Here is a 26,109-nt window from a genome sequence, read left to right as displayed (position 1 = left end):
AAATATTAAGAAACACTAAAAAATAATATTTTAGAATCATAGCTTCAAAAACATTAAAATATAATTACATTTATTATTTTCATAAGTAATAAATAAAAAATTTAGAAATTTAAATATGTTAATATAATGAAATTCACACTGACATACAAATGAAACAAATATAAATCAAAGTAAAATATAAATAATGACTATGAAAGATGTTACTAAATATGTAGACAAGATATTAAAATAACATTTAAATTTTTTAATTACTTGTTAACTAAATAAAATTGGTTCATTACATGCTTGTCAAAACTAAAATATTCTTAATTCTGGATGAATTGTTGCAATAAAAATGACATAATATGATTATTTTTATTAAATTGTGCAAACCTTAGTCTACAGAAATGCTGTATCTAGTTTAGAAGTAAAATTTCATTAAAAAATAAAAGGTTTTTTGAGAGCACAAAAGATGTTTTATCTCTCAATAAAATTTTCACTTCTAAATAAAATTTAATGCTTTGCAGATTCTTTGTATCTCCATGGAGTAGGAAAGCATGAAAATTTACTTCAGTTTGTACCTCAGTGTAAATAGATTGTTATAATTTCTATAATTTAATAAATGTAGAAATTGTAAAATAATTAAAATAGACAAAAAAATTATATATATATATATATATATATATATATATATATATATATATATCGTATTTTACGGACTATAAGACTCACCTTAATTTTTAAGCAATTTTTTAAAAAAATACCTATAAGATGCTATGGACTATAAGACGCACCTGAATTTTGGAGGCAATTTTTCGAAGAAAAAAGTGCGTCTTATAGTCTGTAAAATACAGTATATATTTAGTTACAAATTTAATACAATAGTAAAATCTTTTCACTCACTTATTCTAGATATAGTACACAAATTTTTAATTCACTTTACAATATTAAAAAAAAAAAAAAAAATTCAATTTTAGATATCACAAATTTATTAAAATTTTTAAGTCATTAGTTTAATATCTAACAGAATGATGTATTATTTTATACTTAAATGGTAATTGTAAAAAATTTCAGTTTGATTATTTCCAAAAAATTTAATACATACCGTTCACTTTCATCAGCAGCTTGAGAAGCCTCTTCCAATTTCTGAGTGGCAATTTTCAGCCTTTCTTCAGAACGTTCAAGATCTTCTTCTAAGAGTTGTATACGCCTATTCAAAGCAGCAACTTCACCCTCAGCCTATTAAAAGAAATATCAAAATATTCACATATACAATCATTTCAGTAATCCACATAACTGGGTAATTCTTGTAAATAACACACCACACAACATTTTTGTAATACCAGTTGAAAATTTATAATTTAACTTGTTGATATTAAATTTTCAATTGGTGTTAAAAAACAGCTTCTGTATGGTATGTTGCTTATTTACATATACTGTACTAACTTGCTTCTTAAATAGATTCGAACATACACCTAAGCACTAATTTTCCAGTAAATAAACATAAACAAACTTACACTTCAAACATTTTCTTAAATATTGTGTTCTATTCAATTACAATAATAAAGATAAAATATTACAATATAAAAAATTTCAAATATGTTTTTCCTGATTATAAAGCATTGAATCAACACAACCATTGTAGAAAATACTAAGTTTGTTAAAATTATATTGTTTTTCCTAATAGGTAAAACAAGTTTCTTTGATTAACTTCTTATATTTACAAATATGCCCAATTTTGACACACTATTCTTAATTTTCTTGATGTGTCATATTTTTAAGTTTAGTACAACATTTAGAAAATATAGTTACAAATCTAAATCTGTATTTAATTTTTTAATAATCCATCAACTTTTTCTTGGAACACCTATTACAACTTTATCTTATCCTATAAGTTATTTAATCTCAATTCATAACAGAAATTGAAATACTCAAATATATATACAGTAAATTTATTGATATATTGGAATCTATAAAGCACATTAATTTATCATCAAAGTTTTGTTTCAAAATCATATATTGATATGACAATCATCATTATGTTCAAATAAAAAGGATCCTTTCTATTCTCAATTTATATGCATATTGCCAAAAATGAATAACTTTCCGAAACCTTTAAATTCATCAATAAATTTAACTGTTGGTTTGATCCAGTTTAATGTTTATAACATCAAGAATATTGGTTCAACTCTTCAAGTATATATCATTCTAATTCTTAATTAAAAATATATTAAATGTGTTTTTAAGATCATATATTAGGAAACTATATTTTGAATTTCTAGAATTGTACATTTGACATAAGAAGTTTCCATCAGATACAAATGAATGATCAAGAACAGGCCTGGCCAACCACGGCCCGTCATGTTAAATTGTGTGGCCCACTAAGCGATATTATATATCTATTAAAACTCGTTTTCCGTTATGTATATACCAAAACAATTAAATAAATGAAAACTTCCATATGTCATTGTTATAATGTGCAAGTGCGAGTATGAACTCTTGGTATAACAATAAAATCTTATTCATTTTGTATTTGTTTTACTTTTTTAAAAGCATGTTTGCCTAAATTGTGGCCCACTGTAATTTTAAGCCCTGATCACACTAAGCGATTTCCAGCTGCGCAGGCGACTGCAACTATGACGGCTGTTCCCGTTATCTGGTAATCCCCCCCTCAAAAACCGGCGCGACTGCAACCGCAACTAGAAACAAAAAGTTTGTTCTACTCGCGACGGTTGCAAATGCACATCCAATCAGAAAACGTCTTTGTGCCACGTCATACTTTGTGCTGTATATTTCTCAACATATCTTGATTATAACATTTATATTAACTCAGTTTCAGTACATTTAAATGCTATATTTGATATAAATCAAATCTGAATTTATAAAAGTTATTTGTTAGATTTATTTTAAAAAGTTTGATTACTTTTAATAATATACAATTGAATAAAATAAATGTTTATATAAAAGAAAAAAATATATCGATTATAAATGAATTAAATTATTCAAGCTTTCCTCTAAATAGCATCCAAAACTTCTGGATAATGACTGATATCGAATTATGGGCCACTCTAAATTGATATGCCAAACTACAAAACGTTTCGCCTAAATTATATATAAGTATAAATTATATTCATACGGATATATCCCCTATAACCTTTGGCATCCGAAAGCCTTAGTTCATTCATCAGCTGGTGAAAGCAAGATTGTTTAGCCCGTTGATTTTCATTTCGCCAAGTTTCAACCCAGCATGAACGTTTTTTCTTATTTTTCTCTTCGTATATTCTCGCCAGCTTTAACAAAATTAGCACCATTTTTCTTTTATTCATTCCAGAAAAGGAACTGCTTGCTATTTTAATAAGAAAAGTAACTAAAATTCCGTAAATACTCTGAAGTAGAACGTAAAATGTTGGTAAACTCACGAAAGTAGACAAAAACAAGCTACTGTAATTTTATTGGTTTATTATAGGGTCAGATGTTCTGAGTTGCAACATCAACAAACAATGTGTGACCACGAGAAGACATGCGCGACTCACGCTTGTTGCGGTTGCAGTCGCCTGCGCAGCTGGAAATCGCATAGTGTGACCAGGGCTTTACATGTGATCAAAGAGGCCTGCAAAACAATTTGGGTTGGCCAGGCCTGATCTAGAATAACATCTTCACTTGCATTTTAAATGTGTATTAGAATAATTTATAAACGTCATTCATCTAAAAATAGAAAAAAGTATTCCAAGTCATTTTTACTGTAATAATTATTTAAAGCTGGATCAAATAACTTTAACTGAAAATATATAATTTAAACAGAAATACTGAAATATAAAATCAATTAAACTTTTATTAATTTTGAATCATAATCACAATGATAATCAGCAAGTTTTTAGAATTCAATTTGAAATTAATTTAAATAAATTTTTAAAAGTATGTTTTTTTAAAATATTTGTTATATCAATACTATTCTTTCACATATTACAGAATAATCTTAAATAAATTATTTCATTATAATTCTATGAGCAAAACTATCATTCCTACAATTTATGCATTTATCAACAATTTTAATCAATAACAAACATAGGAAATCTAATATTATAAATTAGGACAATAGAATTAAATTCAATTTTTATTATTTTTTTATTTGTTTATTCAAAATACAGTAGAATTAATAAAAAAACAAATGGCAGGTAAATATTTAAAAATTTATATATCAATTGTTTGGACAGATAAAAAGTTTGTATTAAGCAATCTAAAAAGAATAGCGATAGTTTTATAAATTATATTTATTTATTGTTTTAATTGATTAATGAGTAAAATTAGGCTTCAAAAACTTTTTACTAGTCATACTATTCAAAAACTACTTAAGTATGAAAATCATTTGTGCAGACAACTGACAGCTCTACTAGATGCATTCATAGCAACAAAATGAATGAACTAAAAAAAAATACAATAAAATTCATCATATAAAAGTTAAATAAACTTATTATATATTGTTAAAAACTTTTTGAATTAACTTTAAAATTGATTAAAACAATATAAATATTGATTTAACAGCCATATGAGTACTACTGCTACCTACAAGTTTTTAATTTATTTAAAAAAAACTCAGTGATTTTTCAGGAACATATAAGAATAAAATTTAAATATCCAGTAGGAATGATTTACATACTTAACCTGTGTAAATTTATAAATGTATGAATATGCTTCTGTTTAAAATAGTCAAAATTATTTTGCTATCTTCTAAATTACATAAAAAAATCAAATTTGATCTGATTAGTAAATATTTTTCTATTAAACAGAACTTTTTAGTATGTTATATATTTTAATTTTCAAATACTTTTTCATCTCCTTTATGTGATATAGCATTTATGATTAAAATCAATTGAGTTAATAACACACATTCCTATTCAATTCATTTTCATCCATCTGTTATTGTTTAGTGATAGAAGCCACGAACATGCCATTAAATTCTTTAATAAAAGTTTTCTACTTTCATGTATTTCCTGTATACAATTCATTTTGTAACATTTAATCCTAATTTAATAAACATTTGAAATTTTATTCATTATTTTCCAAAACTTATCAAAGTATACTGAAATTTATTATAATTACAACTATTTTAATATGATTATTTGATCTATTCAAGCCATTTGTCAAATTAATAATTATAATTAAATTTAGCAAGAAATGGCACCTAACACCTTCCTCTGTTGCCAAATTGCTTAACATTTAATTAATAATAATAGTAGTAATATAGCCTTGATATAAATCGGCAATCATTTGGCTTTAATATATAAATATTAAGTTTGAATGTTTATATTTGATCTATTCAAGTCTTGCTTGTAATTTTTTTGGTTAATTTTGAAGAAAATACTAACATAATTATGATTAAATGTATGTCTTCATTCAACTCAGAAATTTATATTTGGAAAATAACATTATGATGTAGAGCATGTGGAAACTATATTATATACATAAATTGCATTATAAAACCTAAATATTTCCTTATATTTGCATTTAACTAGTATTAACATAAAACTCAAAATTAACTTCATGGTTTAAAATTACATTATAATTATATTATATAACAAAATCACTATCATTTGATAACTTTTTTTATATAAAAATAATTCTAAATTATTTTCAATATGTAAACAGTATAGTAAACCCTTTTATATTTAAAAATATCTTTAGTAACGAAAAAAAAAAAATACGTATTTTAAAGATTGATAAATTTCAAGTAGTTTCATAGTAAGCATTCTTAACATTTTTATATTTATAGCCTCCCTGATTCTGAATTTAAAAACTTAATGAGGAATAACAGATTTAGCTTAGCCTAGAATCTAATTCCAGACATTGATAATCATACATTAATATTTAAAGATAAATGTTTAATAGTAATTATATTTCTAAGAAATAAACATTAAAATATTTAAATTAAAAAAATTTAAATTGCAGAAAAAAATTCTGATGTAAGTAAATTTAACCTTATCCAATTTTTTTCATTTTTTAGTAAACTTTTTGCACTATTTTAATAATATAGTTTTCTGAGAATGATATAAAATGTATTATTTTTAGAAAATATCTGTCTAAAGTCAAATTTTATTATTATTGTTTTTTGATTAATTATAACTACTCTTTATAAATACATTGATAAATGTTTTCTGATAGTATATATCAGAAATTACAGACATGTAAAGAATTTGGAATTTAATCTCACTGCTTCTTAGATCAGAACCACTTAGTATGTAGAAATTAGGTTAGCAGCTGCTGCAATAATGTGAGTGAAATAAACCAAAAGTAAAAACACTAAATAAAATTTATTTTGTGACAAACTGCTTTCAGGAATGATGAAAGATGATGCACATATCTACTTCCCTCTTTTTACTTAAAGTATATCTGCATTGATTTTTATCTTTTTATTGACTGGATAAAAACATTATGGAACTGTATAGTTAATATTATAGAATAGGACATTCAACTCTGACAAAGCTAATAAAAAAGTGTAGTGCAAATGTATCGATTTACGATTTAAGCTGAATTGTAGTTGAATAATTAACTGTCATGTGTTCAAAGTGTGAAAATTTTCTATTGGCTTCTTTCCTACAGTCCAATATTGCAGTTTTCAAAAGCAACTGTCAAACAACTGTTTATATAAACGAATTTAAAATATTTATGTAGTATTTAATAGATTAATTTTAAATGGATGTAAAAAGGTCATGAATGCATGTATTAATAATAATTATGAGAAAATTGTAACAGTGTAACATTAATATTGGCTTAATATAAACTATGGGATTTAGTATGTCACTATATATTTAGTATGCTAACCAATATTACTTTTTGGAACAGAAATATCTTGATTAAATGTATACATTTTACTGAAAAAAAAGAGAGTCGTGATTTATTATGTTTAATAACTTCTAATGCCAAGTTTAAATTTTCTTTAAAGATAATTTATTTATCATTTAAAATCAAAATACATTGCAAAATTCTAGTTTAAGAATCCCTAATTTCTTCCTGTGTAAGACTTGTACAATCGTTTCCCTATCAGGCTGTTTTCTGAATCTGTTTCAGACTATTTTTTTAAGCGGCAAAACAATTTCAGAATGGTCATTTCCACTTAAGTGGCAGTTTAAAACCAGTTCCCTGACCTTTGGTGCTATTGGCAGAATTTTCATTGTTATTCATCCTAACCGGTATTTCCTGACTGATCGACAGACGGGGAAAAAAAGTAGGGAAGAGACGATAATGTTTCCTATATTTATTACAAAATTACTCGCAAATCACGACAGTCGGATCAACAACACCAAAAGGGGAAATGTTTACAAAATGTACATGATGCGTAAAGTGAATTCGTTTACACAAAAATTTAAATAAAAAATATATATATTTTCATATACTAATCGGATAACAAATTGTGCAACGAACATCCTTTCACCAACACGGCAAAATAGAGTTGGATTGTGAAAGAGCGGTGAACGAAAACGGAAAAAGGAAAACGTTACTGTTACCGGAAGTCGACCCCATAGCGATGCTCCTGTTTTGTAAAGATAACCTCTTTAAAGAAAATAAATAAAATAGCGATTTAATAAAACCACATGGGCGTAGACATTTCGAACAATTTTGCTCAATCCCAGTGGTGAAAATTGAGGTCATTACTTGACTCTCTGAACGAGTGGTGAGTCATTCTTTAGCTAGGAGTAGGTGCAAACCGCCGCATTCTAAACAAGGTTACACACTCGTGCGTGGCCTTTGACTGTTACGACAGCAGGTGAAAATTATGCACGTTTAGCTAACAACGTTACAGCTAAAGTTTACGGCGATCTTTGAAAAATGGTACGATTTTCGCACCAGAACTCGTTCTGTAATCATGAGAAAATGTGTGCACCTTGACTACTGCACACGTCAGTTTTATATAGGTTATAAGATAATTATCGAACGAATTTCATACTAGAATTACAGAAATGTGAACTTTGCAATATCATGCGTCATCGCTTTCCCAATTAACAGGTCATTGGAATGCAAGGCAATTTCCCCCCCCCGTCCTTCTCAAACTGAGCATCCACATCGAACTCGACAAAAATTTGTTTTAAATAGGTTAATATGCAAAATTTATCAATCTACGTTTAAATTATCTTCCAAGATAATATGGGTCAGACGAATATCCTTACTAGGATATTAAAAACAGGAGAATTTAAAGGTGTCAAGTATCTTTGGTTTCAAATGACATAATCCGAAAAAGAAATTTGTAAACTTCTTCCGATATGGATGACTAATAATGGCGATGACGATGTCACAAAACCGCGATTGATGAGTCGCTAAAAAGAAAAAAATATATATCTGATAAAACCGGATATTTTTTCTTTCGGGGAATGTGCACAGATAAAAGAAAAACCGTACAAATTCCAAATGGCCACAACCTTCACTAGTAAAAATTCTTCAGTCGGTTAAACAAGTATTTGTCTAGAGGAGTAATGTCTTACACGATTCAAAAATAAATTACAGTATTACATCGAGGTCATTATTATTAAACAGAATAGAAGGAATTCAGTCCTTATATATTTTTTAAGTTAAGGCTATACAACTTAACATTTAATATGTTCTAGTTTTAAAAAACTGCTTATTTGTCAATTAAAACCGAATTATTATTATTTTCTGATGGGTTTAAATAAAAGACGAATTGTTAATTGCCTCTTTACTTTCACAGCTGCAAACCACATAAAACTGTTAATAGCTTTACTGAAAGTTTTGTATTATCCAAGCTTTCACTTAAAAATTCATAAATTTTGTTTAGTAATATGCTATATGTATTAAATTGTCCGTAATTGTGTCGCAAAATTCATAGGAATATTGAGAGTGAAGGGATTATTTACATTATTTGTGATTAATTTCTAAGTTTACATAATTGGATTTAAAAGGATTATATTTCTAATATAATATTAAACTTTCTATGAATAGACAAATATTATATTAAGCAGAAATTATTATATCACTAGACTGGAAATTCCGGGTTATTCAGGGTGATAAAATAAACTTCAAGCTGGGAAGTTGTGGGGGTTCAGTCACACAATTTTCCAAAAGTAGAGTCAGTCTAGATCTACTTTATTATCTTGGAGTGACTATGAGGCCTATCTAACTTCCTTTTAAAAGAAATATTTTTATACATAGATTCAATAATCATAGATAAAAATAATAATAATAATAATACTAGTGAATCAGAGTTGAAGCAAACTATTTTTAAAAAACCATTCACATGTCAATCTAATTTTGTTAGATTTTTTATGGAAAAATTGACAGCAACAATAAAATTATATCATTCCTAGCTTTAAAAAATGTTAATAAATGTATCATATAATTTTACTAGAAATTTTCAATAATTGCAAAATAAATGTTTTAAAAAAATACATATCAGATATTTATTTAAAAATATAAAAATAATTTGATGGTTTCACAGTTTTCTTTCTCAATAATTGTTTAAAAAAGAAAGTTTATACCTAAACATAAAAGTAGTTAAACTTCAGAGATGCCATAAATATCTTCAATATTTTCAAAGTAAAAAATTAAGATATTAAACTGCTATCACTTCTTACTTGAATCATACTTGAAATGATTTGTTTCCTTACTGTTAAAAAAGGTTTTCATGATGATTATTTTGTTTTATTTTATATAGCAGTTTATGCTATCAGAAATATATTCAAATATCATTTACATCAGTTAAATAATCTTACATTTATGATCAAGCTACTCTCTCCACAGAAATCATTAGATAACTCTCTTGTTTCAATATTTATCATTTAATTTAATTATCATCATCAAATTTATATAATAAAATTTTATATTCTAACTTCCAAATGGTAGATTTATACATCATACAAGAAATAAGTTTTTGTTTACATTTCAGAAACACATTTTTTTTCAAAGCTAAAAATAGCCTTCATCTTTAATTAAACTTATTAATTTAAATTTGCATTTCTTTAAACACTTAAAATGACTAATAATTACATAAGAAGAACTAAACATTCTTTAATTACAGTTAAATATATTTATATTAAATATATTATCTGAATATAATTTAAAATTACTTTTAAATTTTTTTTATAACTTCAATTTTTAAATTAAAATAATTTGAATAATTAACATGAGACAGGAGTTGTTGCTTAGGAATTAGTTAAATTTTTTAAGTGTATCATTTTCCAATGAAAATTTTTAAATAAAACAATGTTTTTCAAAAATATTTCTCAAATCATAAACATTTTTTAAAGCAATATGTAAATCAAAATATATTTTGTAGATCAAAATGACATTTTGAATCTATTTATCTAGTTTCAAGGAGCATTGGTAAAGGACAGTTTACACTATTTTCGACTTTTTAATAGGCTATATATAAGATGTATGTAAATAAGCTATATAAATACTATAGTCTACATACTCTAAAAGGATATCTAATAAAAACAGAAATCTGATAGCTATATAGAAAGAAATAGAAAGATCTTAATTCTTCCAGTTTAAATTTTTGTTACTTATGTTAATTATTACCTAAGAAGTGTGTGATGTACAGTACATCAATTGATTAAGTAACTGTTTGAGTTTCATTTACCATCTGCATTCAAATATCTTTTTGTCTGCTGCCCCAGGAAGTGCTGTAAACAAAACTGGTGACTCCGCAACAGAGAAAGTGTTTTGTGTTCTGCAGTTTTCAAACTCAAAATCAATCATAATGTTTGCCTCACATGGTAGATCACTTTGTCTGCAAAACACATGTTGCACTATGAGTCATTACATTGAGAATCCAACTTTGCAAACTGCAAAACACAAGTTTCTGTTGCAAGTCACATTTTGTTTATGACACTTCCTAGAGACAGCAGACAAATACATTTGTATGAAAATGGATGAAACTCAGACATTTACCCTATCAACTGATGTACAGTACATTGCATACATCTCCAGTAATAATGCATTCTTTTTGAAAGACAGTGTATTATAGTACATTATAACTTCATAAGATAACTGACAAAATACAATAATAATAAAGTTATGCTACAGAAGAATATATATATATCAGGAATGTAACCAAAAATTTGTGTGTGGGCCACATGCATCACTGATGGCTTGTGTAAGCAAAGGTAGGTAGACTACCATAAAAAATGCAATAGGTCAAGATCACTAGCAACACATTATCTACCATACCAAAATGGCAGCTTGTTGCATGTCATTTGCAAACCAGTGATACACATGACAATGTTCAATAAATAACAAAAAGACTGAACAATAAAAAGTATTAAACTTTAACAGCAATGAGGTAAAGAATAATAATTAACCTAGTATGTCAGTTTGATATAGCCAATTTCTGTGGTCAACTGCTTGTTATTTTTTACATTATTTACTTTTAAACTCTATAGGGTGTCAAGTTGGGATCAGCAGTGTGAGGTACTGCAGGTTGCAGGTATGGAAGAGTGTTATAGTGTGGGCAATGCTGTCCTTTTCCATCCTGTGTGGCTACATCCCTGATATATTGTAAGAACACCTAACAATTTGTTTTAATTCACTGCAATATAATATGTATTATATTTATAGTATTTCTTATCAAGTAAATACTATTTTTATAAAACATCAGCACACATTAACAATACATATATTTATTTATTTATCTACTATAGAATTTAAAAATAGCAAAAAGTTTATTGGAAATTGAGCAGTCAATATATCACAATCAATATACAAATATATTCTAGCATTAAGGAGAAAGACACCTTTTGTCTCTACAAAAAATATTTGTAAGAGAAAATAGAGTTTCACAAAATAAACTTCTGTTGGAATCAAAGATATTTCTCAGCATTATTCCTATATTCCATTTATATCTATTTTGTTAGGCTAAACCTCCACTTGCAATTTCTAGTCGCGGCAACCAATAAATCGCTGCAGCAGAAAATCTACAAGGTGCACACATTGTGATAGATAAATCATTGAATTAGAACAGTTTTCCAATGGATGTCATAAGAAACTACTTGTGTGATCGCTCTTTTGCTTCAGGTGGAAGCATCATTATTGGGTACATCCAATAATAAGTCAAAGATTATTGAAAGGCAGTTTTACAAGTTATTTGAATATTTATGTGACACCCTGCAAAGTTTTTCCAGTATTACTGAATGACAAAAAGTAGTTTTGCAATGTTAGCAGTGTTTTAAACAGAAACCAGAACAAGACTGTGACTGCTACAAAACTGCAACTAGACTATTGCAAGTGGGAATGTTCATGCCTGTCTGTGTGATTCATTGGGTAGAGCGAGAGTCGTGTCACAGTGAAAATAGGACCAATTGTAATTTTTTAATCACTGCAATTGTTTAGTCACAAATGTATGCACTTATATTGGAAACAATGAGTTTTATTTTGTGACTGAAAAATCACACGACTAGAAATTGCAAGTGGAGGCCTAACCTTAAAGATGATTTTTTTAGAAATATTTTAAAAGATTATATCTATTGTAAATAAATTCCATTTTATCTAAAGCCATTATTATGATATGATAGTACTATAATAAATAATAAGCTTTAATTTAATCATACACATGTATATAATTATTTAAAATAGTTTTATATATCAATATATATACATACTATACTACACACACCCAAATATATCTATAAGTAATTTTATTGAAAATATTGTCTATCTTAACAGTATATATACTATACAATAAATATTATGACAACCTTATTCTTCCAGTGCAATTATTTAATAGAATGACAAATGTTTTTGGGCAGATTCAGTGTCCAACTTTAGGCCTATATTTTACATATCATCTACTATTGCATTGTAGGATTATTCAATGGCTTAAGGATATTCACTGAGAACCAAAGTATCCACCAGGATTTGAGTCCTATTGAATTTACCAACTTAAATGTACATCAAAGAAATTTTGTAATTCATTTCTGTAGTCCAAATTACAAGTAATTTTTGATAGATATTAAATTCCAATTTTTAATTCTAAATCACCTTTTTGTATTTAATAAACCTTATTTTGCAGGTACTGCAGGTTGTCTGCTTATTATTATTATTATTAGCAGAAATTAATAAAAAAATAAAATAATCAAATTACAACATTAAGATATTAAAATTTAAACCAAACAACCACATTTTTAAATATATAAACTTCATAATTTGTTACAATATATAAATATAAATTACAGCTTTATATATATAGTTTAAATTAGAAATCATGCAGTGTATATATTTATATATGCATATAAACTTATATTGTAATATAAGTTGTACATAAACACTTAATATATTTACTTGCATATCTATATATAATGTATTTCTGTGATTTGTATTCTCCTAATATTAACATATATTTAAAATTAAAATAGGCTATAATTTCATTTTGATATATTGAAACAGTAGTTAAAACTTTGAAGTTTTTGGTATTTTTATATATTAGTATTTTATATTTTAAAGATCAAATTAATCAATAGAGATAAGCTAAAAAGATAAATTTTGTATCATAATATTTTAAATAATGTATAAATGCAAGTTAATTATGAGATAACATTAACAATATAAATCCTATTCTCTTAAATGAGCTTTGCTCAATAGTATTTTTATTAATCTTAATTCTTTGGACTTTCATCAAGAGCTAAAATAAAAACAGAAGTTATATAGAATGACTATACTAAGAATAATGTTTGTAACATTCATCTAAGACAGGCTTGGCCAACCAAAATTGTTTCACGGGCCACTTTGATTATGCGTAACATTACAGTGAGCCACAATTTAGGCAAACATGCTTTTAAAATAGTAAAACAAATACAAAATGAATACAATTTTATTGTTATATCAAGAGTTTGTACTTGCACTTGCGCATTATAACAATGACACATGCAAATTTTCATTTATTTAATTGTTTTGGTATACACATAATGGGAAACAAAAGTTTTAATAGATACATAATATTGCTTAGCGGGCCACACAATTTAACGTGACGAACTGCATGCGGCCCGCAGGCTGGCCAGGCCTGATCTAAGACAAAGTGTATTTAAACAGTATCTATAAGTGAAATCAAAGAGTAAAGTAGTACAATAGCTGAAAAAAAAATTTTTTTTGAATGACAAGAAACTCAAATGATAAAAAAATATTGATATAAATGAATGTCAAAAAGATGCATATTTTATGTAAAGGTAACAAACTAAGTCACATTTAAAAGTTATTTTGTAAGATTCTTGCATGGTGAGTAATTTAGCTCAAAGTTATATGTACAGTACAACAGGCTAAACGAAATGTGATAAAGCATCCTTTTATAAAAAATATTTGTGATTCATTCAATGACAAATTTCTGTTGAAATTCTCAAAATACATAAGCGTAAACTCAAAGGGAGTTGTTTCAATTTAAAAGAATATGGTTATATTGTCTAACATATTAGCTATATGATAACTATTTTTGATACGATTTGAGATATTTGCTAGTTTTACTGTAAATGTAAACACTATTAGTTTACAATATTTAATCATTTTTTATTTTTAGTTTATAATGATTTTTTCCTTTGAGTTAATACATGTTTAATGTATATTTATTTGTAAATATTTTGTTGAATTAAGTTTAACTTTTTGTATAAATGCCTACTCATGCTTTAATTCTCTAAAATATTACTCTTGGAATTTTTTTAACTTGTTAATGGTTGCTGAAAGCAGCTGAAAATATTTGTTTAAACTAAGATTTTTTTGCTAGATTTGAAAAATTTGAATTTAAATTTAACTCTCATTTTCTAGAATCTTAAAATATTTGCAATCATTTTTTTGTATTATTTATATATAATATTTAAATTTGCAAATCTTATAATTAACACTTATTAGTAAGTCAATATTTTAAAAATTTAATAACAAATTTGAATTTAACTATATTTCATTACTTCTATTACCATAACAATTTCTTGCTTAAGCAGTCACCTATCATCATCATCAACCCAGATAAAAATTTTAATGTAATTCTATTACTGAACTTTATATTTAAAAAAAAATTAAATTCACTGATGCAATCAGTTTCTACATTATTGATAATAAATGAAACTGTCTTTTAAATCAAATTTTTAACACATGAAAACTTTGACAAATCAAAATATTCTATTAATGCTAATACTCTCACCCTAATTAATCAGACTATTATTACACTATAAATAATGATTAGAAACTAAGTAATTTGGTACTAGAGGTAGGTGTTAACCTAACGTTTACCTCTAATACCTCTAGCATCGTTCTTGGATTAGTATCAATACATTTGGGATGTTGATATACATTCTATTAATGCTTTTTTTTCTGAAAAATCTCTCATCTTTATACATTTTTTGATCAAAATACTTTATCGTACAACTGTTTACAATCAAATTCTTAAAATTTTTATTGATAAAATTAGAGAAAGAAATCATTGATAATGAATTAATTATGAACTTTGTCATAATCTATTAAATTTATGATGCCCACTCTCTTCCTGATATCTTGTTTATCACACTTTTTATTTCAAGTATTGCATCACATAACTTTTTTAAAGCTATCAAATTTTGTTACACTGCTTCATAAAATACAGTGTGACTCAATCAGTTTATTATTGTAAAAACTAAATTGTCTCCCCACGAAAATTTAGCAGTGTTTCAAATACATTTTATTGTTCAAAATTTTATTATTTTTTATTTGTTGTTGTCATGGCACATATAGTCTCAAAAAATATTTTTATTTGAATTAAATGTACAAACTGCTTTGTGTTGTTAAACTTTTTTGGTTGTTATAATACCTGTCTTATTTTAATACTTTATTAACTACAAACTTTACAAAAAATGTTTAAAATGAGATCATTTTTGTGCTTTGTAAAAAATATTTTATAAATGAAAAGCCAGTTCTAAAATTGTAAACTAAATTTACAAAGTAAGTTTACAATTTTAAACTTATAAGTGTATATAAACTCACTTGTAAGCTTACTAAGTGTACAAAAGCTCAATTAACTGACTTTTGAACTATTCTGTAAATATACTATAAAATATTTATTTTATATACCAGTAATGAGAATAAGGTAGTCATTAGTAACATTTTTAATCATAAGTTATTTTTTCACTCTTTAAAACTGTCATTTTTGAAATGTAAAATAAAAGTGATTAATTTTAACAGGTTATTTGTAAGATTCTTGCTTAAAAAGCAAGAATAAATATAATGCCATTAAAGTTCACTCAGAAATAACACATTGCTGTATTATTGCACTACAATTTCGTCGAGAGAGCATTAATCCGTGACAATTATGAGATATATAATTTTTGTATTTCCTCATAAGTAAAAAAACTATCTTTTTACAGATTCATTCTAGTGTTCAAAAAAATTTATACCATTGTGTTATATAATTATCATCTTATAAGCTATCATTCTTTCTGCTTTATCTATTGTGATTATACCATCCGTAAACAGAATTCCAAGACAGTAAATTTATCATTATATACTTTATAGTTTTATAACTTAACAAAACCAAATTTGCATATTATACAAATTTCACATTATCAAAATTTAATATATATACATTATTATAATATTTTCTTCTATTAAAAATGCATTAATGCTCAAAGAGTAATGATTCCAATTTTCCTCATATCATATAAAATTTAATGAGATCTAAATATCAACTTAAAATTTCATACTTTATGCTAAATTCTAAAATTGTGTATCAATGCTCTATTTTAGAATGAAGAGGAAATCTATTGATTGCAAAGTTGAAAATGTTTAAAATACAAATGATTGATTACATGATTTATTATTTGTCTTTTTATGATACATAATATGTAAGATAATATGAAAATTAAACTTCTTTACAAGATAGCCTCACAGAAACATGTCAAATATTCAAAATATAACTTAATTTGTATATTGGATTTAATTCATTATGTAAATCAATGAATATAAGCATATTCTACTATAAATAAATACCAATTTGCAGATTAAAACAAATATAAGATTTAAAATTAATTTTTAAGTTGCAATAAAATGAATAGAAAAATAAAACTATTTCACTTTGCCTGCAATATAAATTAATTTCATTAAAAAAACAACTGTTAAACAAAAAATAGAATGTGTAAGATCCTCTTACAAACACACTTTATTTATAAGATTTTATTTAAAGTTTGTGACTTTTTTACAGCTTTTTAACATTTTAGTTGTCTTTTCATCAATTATTTTTATGTCAGGATATATGTGTAAATGCTTATATTGTATTACTTGTTCTGATGATCTGGATTTCACTAAAAACCAGATGATACTGGCATAATGCCAATGACACGATAGGAAAGAGACAAAGTGCCCGAACAAAACCTTCATCTAACCAGGTTAAGAAAAAAAACTAAGAATCAAGATAACTATACTGTGATGATTATTTCTAGTTAGAAAGTATCAAAATCATTTATCATGCCTTGATTAAAACCTCCCTTGTTTTCATACCACCTCTGAATAAAGTTACTGAAAAGTTTTTACGTAAACTTTATATCTTTGAAATTCTTTTTAAGTTCAGAATAATTCCCTTTAATCATCAAAGCTGTCTAAACTAATAAAAAATATAATTTAGAGTAATATATATTTTAATTATCCATAACCTATATTAATTCATTTCCAATTTCTTTACGGAAAAAGTAATCAGTTTTTTCACCAGAAAAAACTCCATAGAAATGGGGAAAAAATAATCGATTCACAATTCATTTATACAAATTGTAAATATAAGTTGTAAGTAGAAAACAGCTTACTTAAAAAATTATGTATATACATACATACACACACAGATAGAAAGAACTTCCTGTTAGAAATTTATTAAGAAAACTCTTTAAAATTAGATAAAAGTGTAATTTTATAGTATCAAGCTATTAAATGAAATGTCAATATACTGAATTTACTAAATCACATACCAAACTTCAAATATATTCTATAAACCTTTAATGATATATTGAAATAAAGGACATGAAAATTAAAATCTGCATTTTTCTTTTTCACTTATATAAAGTTAATTTTTTGTTTGTAAAGACAAGTCATTATATTTAATAGATATGGCTGCTATAAAGGCCATTTTTCAGAGCAAGTGGTTCAGATGTGAAACAAGTGCACTTGACTGGGAGTGCCATTTACAGTTTCTGATCAATGTAGATAAGCAGTAAAGATTTTATATCGAACGAAATTGATTGATTTTTTTACACATGATAAGTACCGAAATTGATTGATTTTTTTACACGTGATAAGCAGCTAGCTTTGTATACATAATCTTTTGTTAATGGAGTCTCATTTTTTGCGTGTGTGGTATTTAATGTACTTTCTTTTAAGTATTTTTCGCAATTTTTACGCTATTTTCGGGTTATTAACAGTAAATTTAACGTTTAATAATCACTCACTTCTTCTCGTCTTCTGATCTCTTCTTGTAGACGACTTTGCGAATCATCAGCCGCTTCTTTGGCCAATTCCAATTCTTCTTTCATCCCTCTCATCTTCTTTTTAAGAACTTCCAGCAAAGTTCCTTGCTGTAACGTCGTCATTTTCACCCTTTTAATGCGATCGGTAAAAAAGGAGCAAAAATTTTCAATACTTCGTCCACAAGCACATCGGTCAGGCGGATGAATATAATAGTAGCCAATGGCCGCTTCGAATCTCTGCCGGCTAAATCAATGCGCGCTCTATATAGACCTTAGGCTTTTTTAACTTTTACATTAACAATGGCCGACCAATCGAGGATATTTTAAAAACTTATAACGACGATTTGATTTTCTTTATTTTTCTTCCGATAAATTTCTATTTGGTATTATATTAGTAAAAGAAATCTAATGGGCGGGGTTGCTGGTCACGTGACCGAAGCGGAAGTTGTTGTCTACCTGGCCACACCTGAAACAATGCCACCAAGTGTTTTGCCTCCCCGTTTGTTAAGCGCGAAAATTATATATTTTTTTAAATTTCGAATATTAAGTGATAAAAATTAATCAGAAAAAATTTTGCATTCCGATATCGAGACACGTCGATAAATATTAACTTTTTTTAATAACGTAAACGTTTCGTGCGCCCCTCCATGACGTAAAAAAGAACTATAAAAATTCAAAATTTTGAATGATAAAGATTGATTTTTTTGTGTAAAGAAATTAAATTTATTATAATTTTAAAAATGTTAACTTTCCGGCGATGATTTTACGTACATTTTAAACACGCGTTTTATCATAAAATGAAACTTGACATGCCGTGTTAAGTAATATATATTTTTTTTTAAATGACAAAGAAAAATTTTACCGAACGCGTATAAGACATTCAACGTCATAAAACGCACAGTTTTACGTAACAGAGTAAAACTATTAACTAAAAACTGTGTCATAACCATATCGGTCTATACAATATTATTACTTAATCGACTCTGTCACCATCACATAAAATAACCTTAAAATATTGCAAATTTTTTCAATGGTATTTTCCTAATTTAGCAACTTGTAACTAGAGAAAATCGCCGACATTTTTAACCCAAAGAAAAAGGAAAAATCCACGAGAAGTCTAAATTATGAGAGGAGGGGGTGATAGTAACATCGAGCAAAGTCTTGACATTCCAGACTACGGTCCATACAACCATATATGGTGTGATTACGTCACATGGCGGAGTGAAAGTAGGTACGTGGCTGAGTGGTTGCAGTGATCGTATTACATTCATCCATTTTGTTTTTTTACTCCTACTTTTAGTAAATTTTACAGATTTTCAACATTTGCATCGATTTTAACAATAGCTTTTAACGCATTCATTCATCCTCTTGTGTCTCTTGGATGCGTTCCATTATTCTTTTATCAGTTGTAAAGTTCATTCAAAGCGTGTGTCTGTTGTGTGTGTATGTGTGTGTGTGATGCTCAACTGCACGTAACAGGTTCTTTTTTTCTCTTTCTTTCGTTTCTTTTTCTCGTCTTCTTTAACACTTAGGGAAGAATGTATTTTGCTTATTTTTCGTGTTAATTATAAAATTTTCTGTATTTTCTAAATTGAATTATTTAATTAGTTCCGAAAGCTGTATTTTTTTCAACTTTTTTAATCCGCAAGAAGAAAAAAGTACGCTGGTTTTACTACTGTTTAACTTACCAATTAAGGAACTGGTTATATCATTGTAAAAAGTAAATTTTTTAAATATAATGTTTCGAAAATTCATATTTTGATAAAAATTTTCGATATTGCATTTACAAAAAAATGCAATTTCTTCACCATTTTTTAGTAATGTAACTGCCATAAATTACGTTTCAGTAAAATATTCGAATATTTTACTTTAAAAAAAATTAACGAAATTTATATTTTACAAGAATTGATTTCAATACACGAATGAAAACTTATTATTATACAGTATATTATTGTTATTTTTTTAAAATAAAAATTTCTGACGTCACGCAAATCAGAGCCCATGTTTGAAACGCACTTTTTATCATTGTGACGTCACGACGTTTTGAATGACTTTATATAGTCGCATTTAGTGTTTAAAATATTTCATTTGTTTTTAATAATTTCTTAAATTTATAAACGTAATCGTAATTTACTTACCCCTTGAAGAGCCTTGTCTTTTTCTTCCAGTTTGTTATTAGCCTGAACCAATTGTTCTTGTGCCTGATCCAGTTCATTTTCGATTTGTTGTATCTTTTTCTGCAGAGCACGAACTTCTTCTTCGGCCTTACAAGAGAAACGAATAGAAACAGTTTCAAAAAATTGGTAAATATATCTATCCCTTAAGACGTATATAATGATTTATTATCAGCTAAAAGCTTACTTTTTCGGCTCTAAGCTGAGCATCCCTAGCTTGTAATTCTATAGCATCCGCCCTATCAACGGCATTTTCCTTCTCGAGCTTCATAGATTGCATCTTTTTTTTGATGGCTTCCATGGTCGCAGATAAGTATCCAACTAATGCAACAGAAAAAAAAAATGTGACACACACAGCGGCTGAAAGTACTCTTGACTAAAGCACGGCTTAGATACTTATGACGGGTCCTGCCAAAATTCACAACTGGATATTTAGAGGTGGCGCGTTTATTCCTCACAAAACGGGGGGTAGTCGAAACATTCACGTCGTGTTTCTGTATTTCTGATTGGACGACTGTATTGTGACGTTACTGGGTTCTTTTTGTATATGTTTCCCTGCAAGAGAAGGAAAAAGAGATCGAATTACAGAAAAGGAAACTAAATTGGCACTTATGAATACGGGGAAACTTTACCTGCTATTAACATGGGAAAAATGCTGTTAAAATGAAGAAAAAAGTTCTCTTGTTTTACAAAACAAAACTTTCCTGTTTATTTCGTAAACACCTAAACAAATACTTCTTTGTTTTTTTGTTTGACTTTGTTTATTCTTTACAAAACGTTACAAGCTTTATATTGTTAGGCTACTAAATCAGTTGACAGTGCCTTATTTTCTATATATATATATATATATATATATACACTCCCTACATAATTTGCTTAAATGTGATAAAAATAAACACAATAATATTGGACAAATACGTATTTTCAAATAACTCGTTAATAGTTATATAATGTGTAACATGCAGCTCAATTCGAACGGTTTATGGTAATATATTCTGTCTATATTTTTAAATATACGGGATAAATTTTTAATTATTTTTTTTTACTCTCTTAGAATATCCAATTCTAAATATAATTTACTTTCTCTTCAACATCATAGAGCATATTTAATTCTTAAAGTTACTGAAAGAGAACAGTACTTGTGTCAAAGTCAGACTTACAAGTATCATGTTACAAAGTTATAATTACGTCTAATTTTACTTTTCTAACATCTCAATCCCTCACACTCTGTTATTCTTAACAGGAACACATGTTAATTTCTAATTCGTGACTGTCATGTTGACTTAATGACAAAATATCGCGTCGTTCAGACACAATAGAAAACAAAAGAGCCAATATAATTTAGTTTGATTCAAATTCGGAAACTCTCTATTTATTCCTTCTCCTTTAAACTTGTCTTAAGGAGCTACTTAAAGACGAGCGATAGTGAAATGTGCCAGATCTCACTATTTATAGGTCCATACATATCCAGATGGAAGGACGGAGTTAATAGAGCTTTAAACATAGACTTTTCCGGAAGTTATGTTTGTAATATTTAAGAAAAATTGTAATATTTTTTACCATATTCAATTAATATCGTAAGTTAAAGTTTTTTGAAATTCAACATATTCTGTTTAGAGTCTTTATGAGTGGCTGAAACGATAATAACTCATTTATTACTTAGAATATCTGCTGTAGAATAGCTAATTAACATTCAATTTTTAAATTAAGTAGATCCATATTTTGTGATACTGGAGATAAATTATATATATATATATATATATGTATGTATATGTATATGTATATATATATATATATAAACTATAAGACATTATCAACTAGTCTGTGCTGCCTATCTAGTGTGTCTAAGTTTATATATAGGCTGTACACCTATGCTAGAAGATATGCCCGGCGTTTCCCCGGACGAAAAGTAATAGGATAAACATTAAAATCAAAATAATATTAAAATTTTGGTTATTTTTGGCCAACTCAAATCAACAGCATTATTTTTACCGGGCTTCCAAATTCAGAAGACTCTCTATTCGTTGAAATTATCACTAAGAGTATGATTCATGGACCCTGTGGCGCCTTCATTAATTATTATGCAATGCTTGCTTATATAATAATGCATTTAACTTCAATTATCACAAAGTGTCAAGGAAATGAAATTAGGGGATGTCCAGGTTCCGTGATAGCCTATATTTTCGGCAGGATTTTAGAGAAGTAACTGAAAAATTTGCTCAGAATCGGTCAAACTGTTTAGTAGTGTATAAGAAACATACAGGTGAACAGGCAGACATTATATTAAACTTATATACACAATAAATATAAACATTTTCATGTGACACTACATAAAATTTAATGTTTAAGTTTTTCTTTTCTTTTTTTTTTTTTTTTTTTTCTTGAGACAGAAAGTGTTAAATAAAAGGAAAATTGGAGCAAATAATTAACTACAGTCACATACTGATGTAACCAAGACAGGATTTATACTTGTTGAGGCACCAAGCTATAGCACATAAGAGGCCCTTTCCTCTATCAAATAATAATAAATTTAAAAACGTGAGATTCTAAGTCGTAGCTTGAGGCCCTAAGCTGTAGCTTGTTTAGCTTATGTGTAAATCCAACCCAGGATGTAAATTGTATAAATGAACTTAAACTAAATAATAAACAATACATTTTTGGGAATAAGAATTGTTTATAATTTAGCTTCTAATGAACGTTTGTTTATAATTTGTAACATAAGACTTCATTTTAATAAAAATATAAGCAATTATTTATTGTGGCATCGTCACAATGCTGCAATTTTTAATCATATTTTAAATTTATTTAATTTTTTAATTTATTTAAATTTAAAATATATACTCTCCACCTCAAATTAGTACTGCTGTGTATTGCCTCTGTACACACTTTTTCTTCAACAATAGAGTCGTGCCGGTCATCTATATCAGCGGCCGGCAACCGGTGGTCCGTGCACCATTGATGGACCGGACCGCGAGAAAATTTGGGTGGTCCGTGGAGAAATTTGGACATTGATAAACTGAAGGTTACGCGACGTATCACGAAAGAAATGCAAAATGCTTGGTTGTTTTTTTCACTCATTGGGGATTTTTTATTCGAATCTAAAACCAAATACGAAGTGACTGTTATCAATAAATAATGAACAATAAACAATATTGTGAGTGCGATTGTCTTCCTCCATGGAAAAGCGCATAAACTTATTTCGAACAAGCAGCAATGAACTTTAGACTTACATTAATTTGATATAATTAAACACGCGAGTTTCATATTAATATAGTAAAATTGAACTTTTATGATTATTATTCTACAGATTTTGTATCGTTTAAAAAAATTCATGATAGTGGTCCGCGGGATTCGAAATTGTGAGTTTAGTGGTCCGTGAGGTCAGAAAGGTTGCAGACCGCTGATCTATATAACCCCTTTCAAAGGAAAATTTTTGAATTGAAATAACGTGACTTCCAGTTTGTATCGGAAGTTAATGTATAGTTAGTTAATCGGTGCCTCCTGTCCCTAACATTTCCATATCTGATCTCGGATTTTATCTATCTAACTCTGTTCTCGAGACTAAGGAAGACAGACGGACGGACGGACGGCAGGGGGATTTATAAATTTGCAATTTTTTAAAATTATAGTCCAATAAATCAATTCATATATGTGTTTTGACGTAAATTTAATTATATAAAACTTGTAAAAGAGAATATAAAGTTGCTTTGATATTAAACGAGGTTAACTCCCAGGAGGCAATCCCCTTTAATCCAACAATCCTTAATTTTCTTACATAAAAAGAAAGAATCCAGCAATTTTAATTATTCTACATTGCAAAATTAAAAACAAGTTAAATTCTATTCTATTATTAGATTGCAAGTATTATGCAATTGTGCATAAACTTATTTCTGTCTGTCCGTTATAGAAATATTATAGCTTAGTTAAAAGAATTTCGACAAGGTTATCAATTACTCACTTGTTGACGTTCGAACAATATCCAAATCAATCATTGTCATAACTATATAGGTTTGTATGTGCTGCAGTTATATTCTTGGTAAAACGAACATCTAGAAAACAATTTCTACTTTTTAAACAATATTCCAATTATGTTAATCTCGTAGTTGTGATGTTCATCTAATGATTACGTTTGCATAATTTTGGCTTCAAAGAAAATACTGTAATCCACAGACTCTTCATGGTTTAATATAATTCCAGCTTTAGCAAATTGCTTAAATGAGATTTTTAATACTAAAGAAAATATTATAATCCTTACTTGAAAGGCGCTTTTGTGTAACATTATACGCTTAGTTAAGTTGCGCTTAGTAAGATGGGCTTTTTATTATTAGAATATGTATATACTGTGCTATGAAGAAATTTTTGAAGTTCATTACATGCTGTGTCGTTTATTGGGCCTATATCTTTACATTATTAGCATAATTCATTTATTTCTTAGAAAAACATAAAAATATGCTAAATTATCTCGAATTTTTAAAAATTAATGTCAAATATTCGCAGATACAAAGAATAAAAAAAGCTACTTAAAATTTAATAATACAACATGAATATCACGGATCCTTGTACAAAAGTTATTTATAGAATTCACAGGTTTATATTTTCGTAAGCTTATTAGTTAACTGGCAAAGTCCTAAGGTCTGGTGTACTGCATTACCTTCACCTAGTATATCCTCCACTTAAATTAATAAAGAGGCTGAATTGAATGCCTTGAATAATTAAAAAAACATTAATATAATTTAATAAAATATTTCTAAAATAAATATTGTAGACTTTTAATTGATTATAATTAGATAAAAAATGATTAAACTTATTCAGAATTCATAAAGAATGATAAATATTTAAAATAAAAAAACAAAAAACTTTTAGTATTAACATAAAAGAAGATAAATTAAGTAGACTATTGATTATACAATAGCAGAATATCAAGATCTTAAACATTAAATTATCCTAATAATTAATGTTAGAATCGATATAACATGACAAACGTTTAAAAGGTAGAAAGCCAGGGTTTAACTTCATAACTAATACCTAAATATGGCGAAGAGGATTTTAAATATCACAATAAAAAATAAATGAAAGACCTTAGTACATAGAATAAAGCTTAAACATCTTAAAATGTAACAAAACAAATTCTGATTGATCCCTAAATTATGAGTGGGGTCCTCCAAGCGCTTTTGAAAAACTGCAGGAGGTACTCCACTACGAAAGCTATTGTTAGATCCAACGAAGAGTATATAATCAATTGTATTTAAACACCTAAAAAGTAGATTATAAAACTGAATTAATTTTAATATTTTTAACATCAAATTCAGAATCGAAATAGCGAAAAATTTGATGACGTTATTGATTTGGAAGTAGCAGGTGGGTTGTCGGTACATTCTCTAATTACGTTCGTTTAGATGAAAGGATGGATTGTTCGTTCACAGTTACCTCGCTCAATGGGGGTCTTTCAGTAATTTTGGCAAGAAAGACAAATTATATATTTTTTTTTCCTCTGGCTTTTTAAACTGAAATATAACAAAATATTGTTCGTATTTAAATATATAGTTATAGGA

General features: G+C 27.1%; 1 protein-coding gene across 17 annotated transcripts in view; it reads right to left on the bottom strand.

The window, feature by feature from the left end:
- The window catches only part of LOC136974106 (tropomyosin-like), a 58,342-nt gene extending 37,332 nt beyond the window's left edge, over positions 1-21,010 (bottom strand). For 2 of the 17 annotated variants that reach the window (XM_067268910.1, XM_067268912.1), the window contains exons 1-3: positions 20,745-21,010; positions 20,522-20,647; positions 1,085-1,218 (exon numbers count right to left, since the gene is read on the bottom strand). In XM_067268910.1, coding sequence (XP_067125011.1) covers positions 1,085-1,218; positions 20,522-20,647; positions 20,745-20,858 — 374 coding nt within the window. In that variant the 5' untranslated portion in view covers positions 20,859-21,010. Of the gene's footprint in view, positions 1-1,084; positions 1,219-18,365; positions 18,759-20,521; positions 20,648-20,744 lie in introns of those variants that run through there. The other 15 variants (XM_067268909.1, XM_067268905.1, XM_067268906.1 and 12 more) reach the window with 12 other exon arrangements.
- Between the last annotated feature and the right edge of the window lie 5,099 nt (positions 21,011-26,109).

This window comes from Centruroides vittatus, unplaced genomic scaffold (genome assembly GCF_030686945.1).
Source record: "Centruroides vittatus isolate TY-2023 unplaced genomic scaffold, ASM3068694v2 contig_341, whole genome shotgun sequence".
Taxonomy (NCBI): Eukaryota; Metazoa; Arthropoda; class Arachnida; order Scorpiones; family Buthidae; genus Centruroides; species Centruroides vittatus.
The sequence above is the reverse complement of the archived record's forward strand: the minus strand, read 5'-3'. Positions and strand labels throughout refer to the sequence as shown.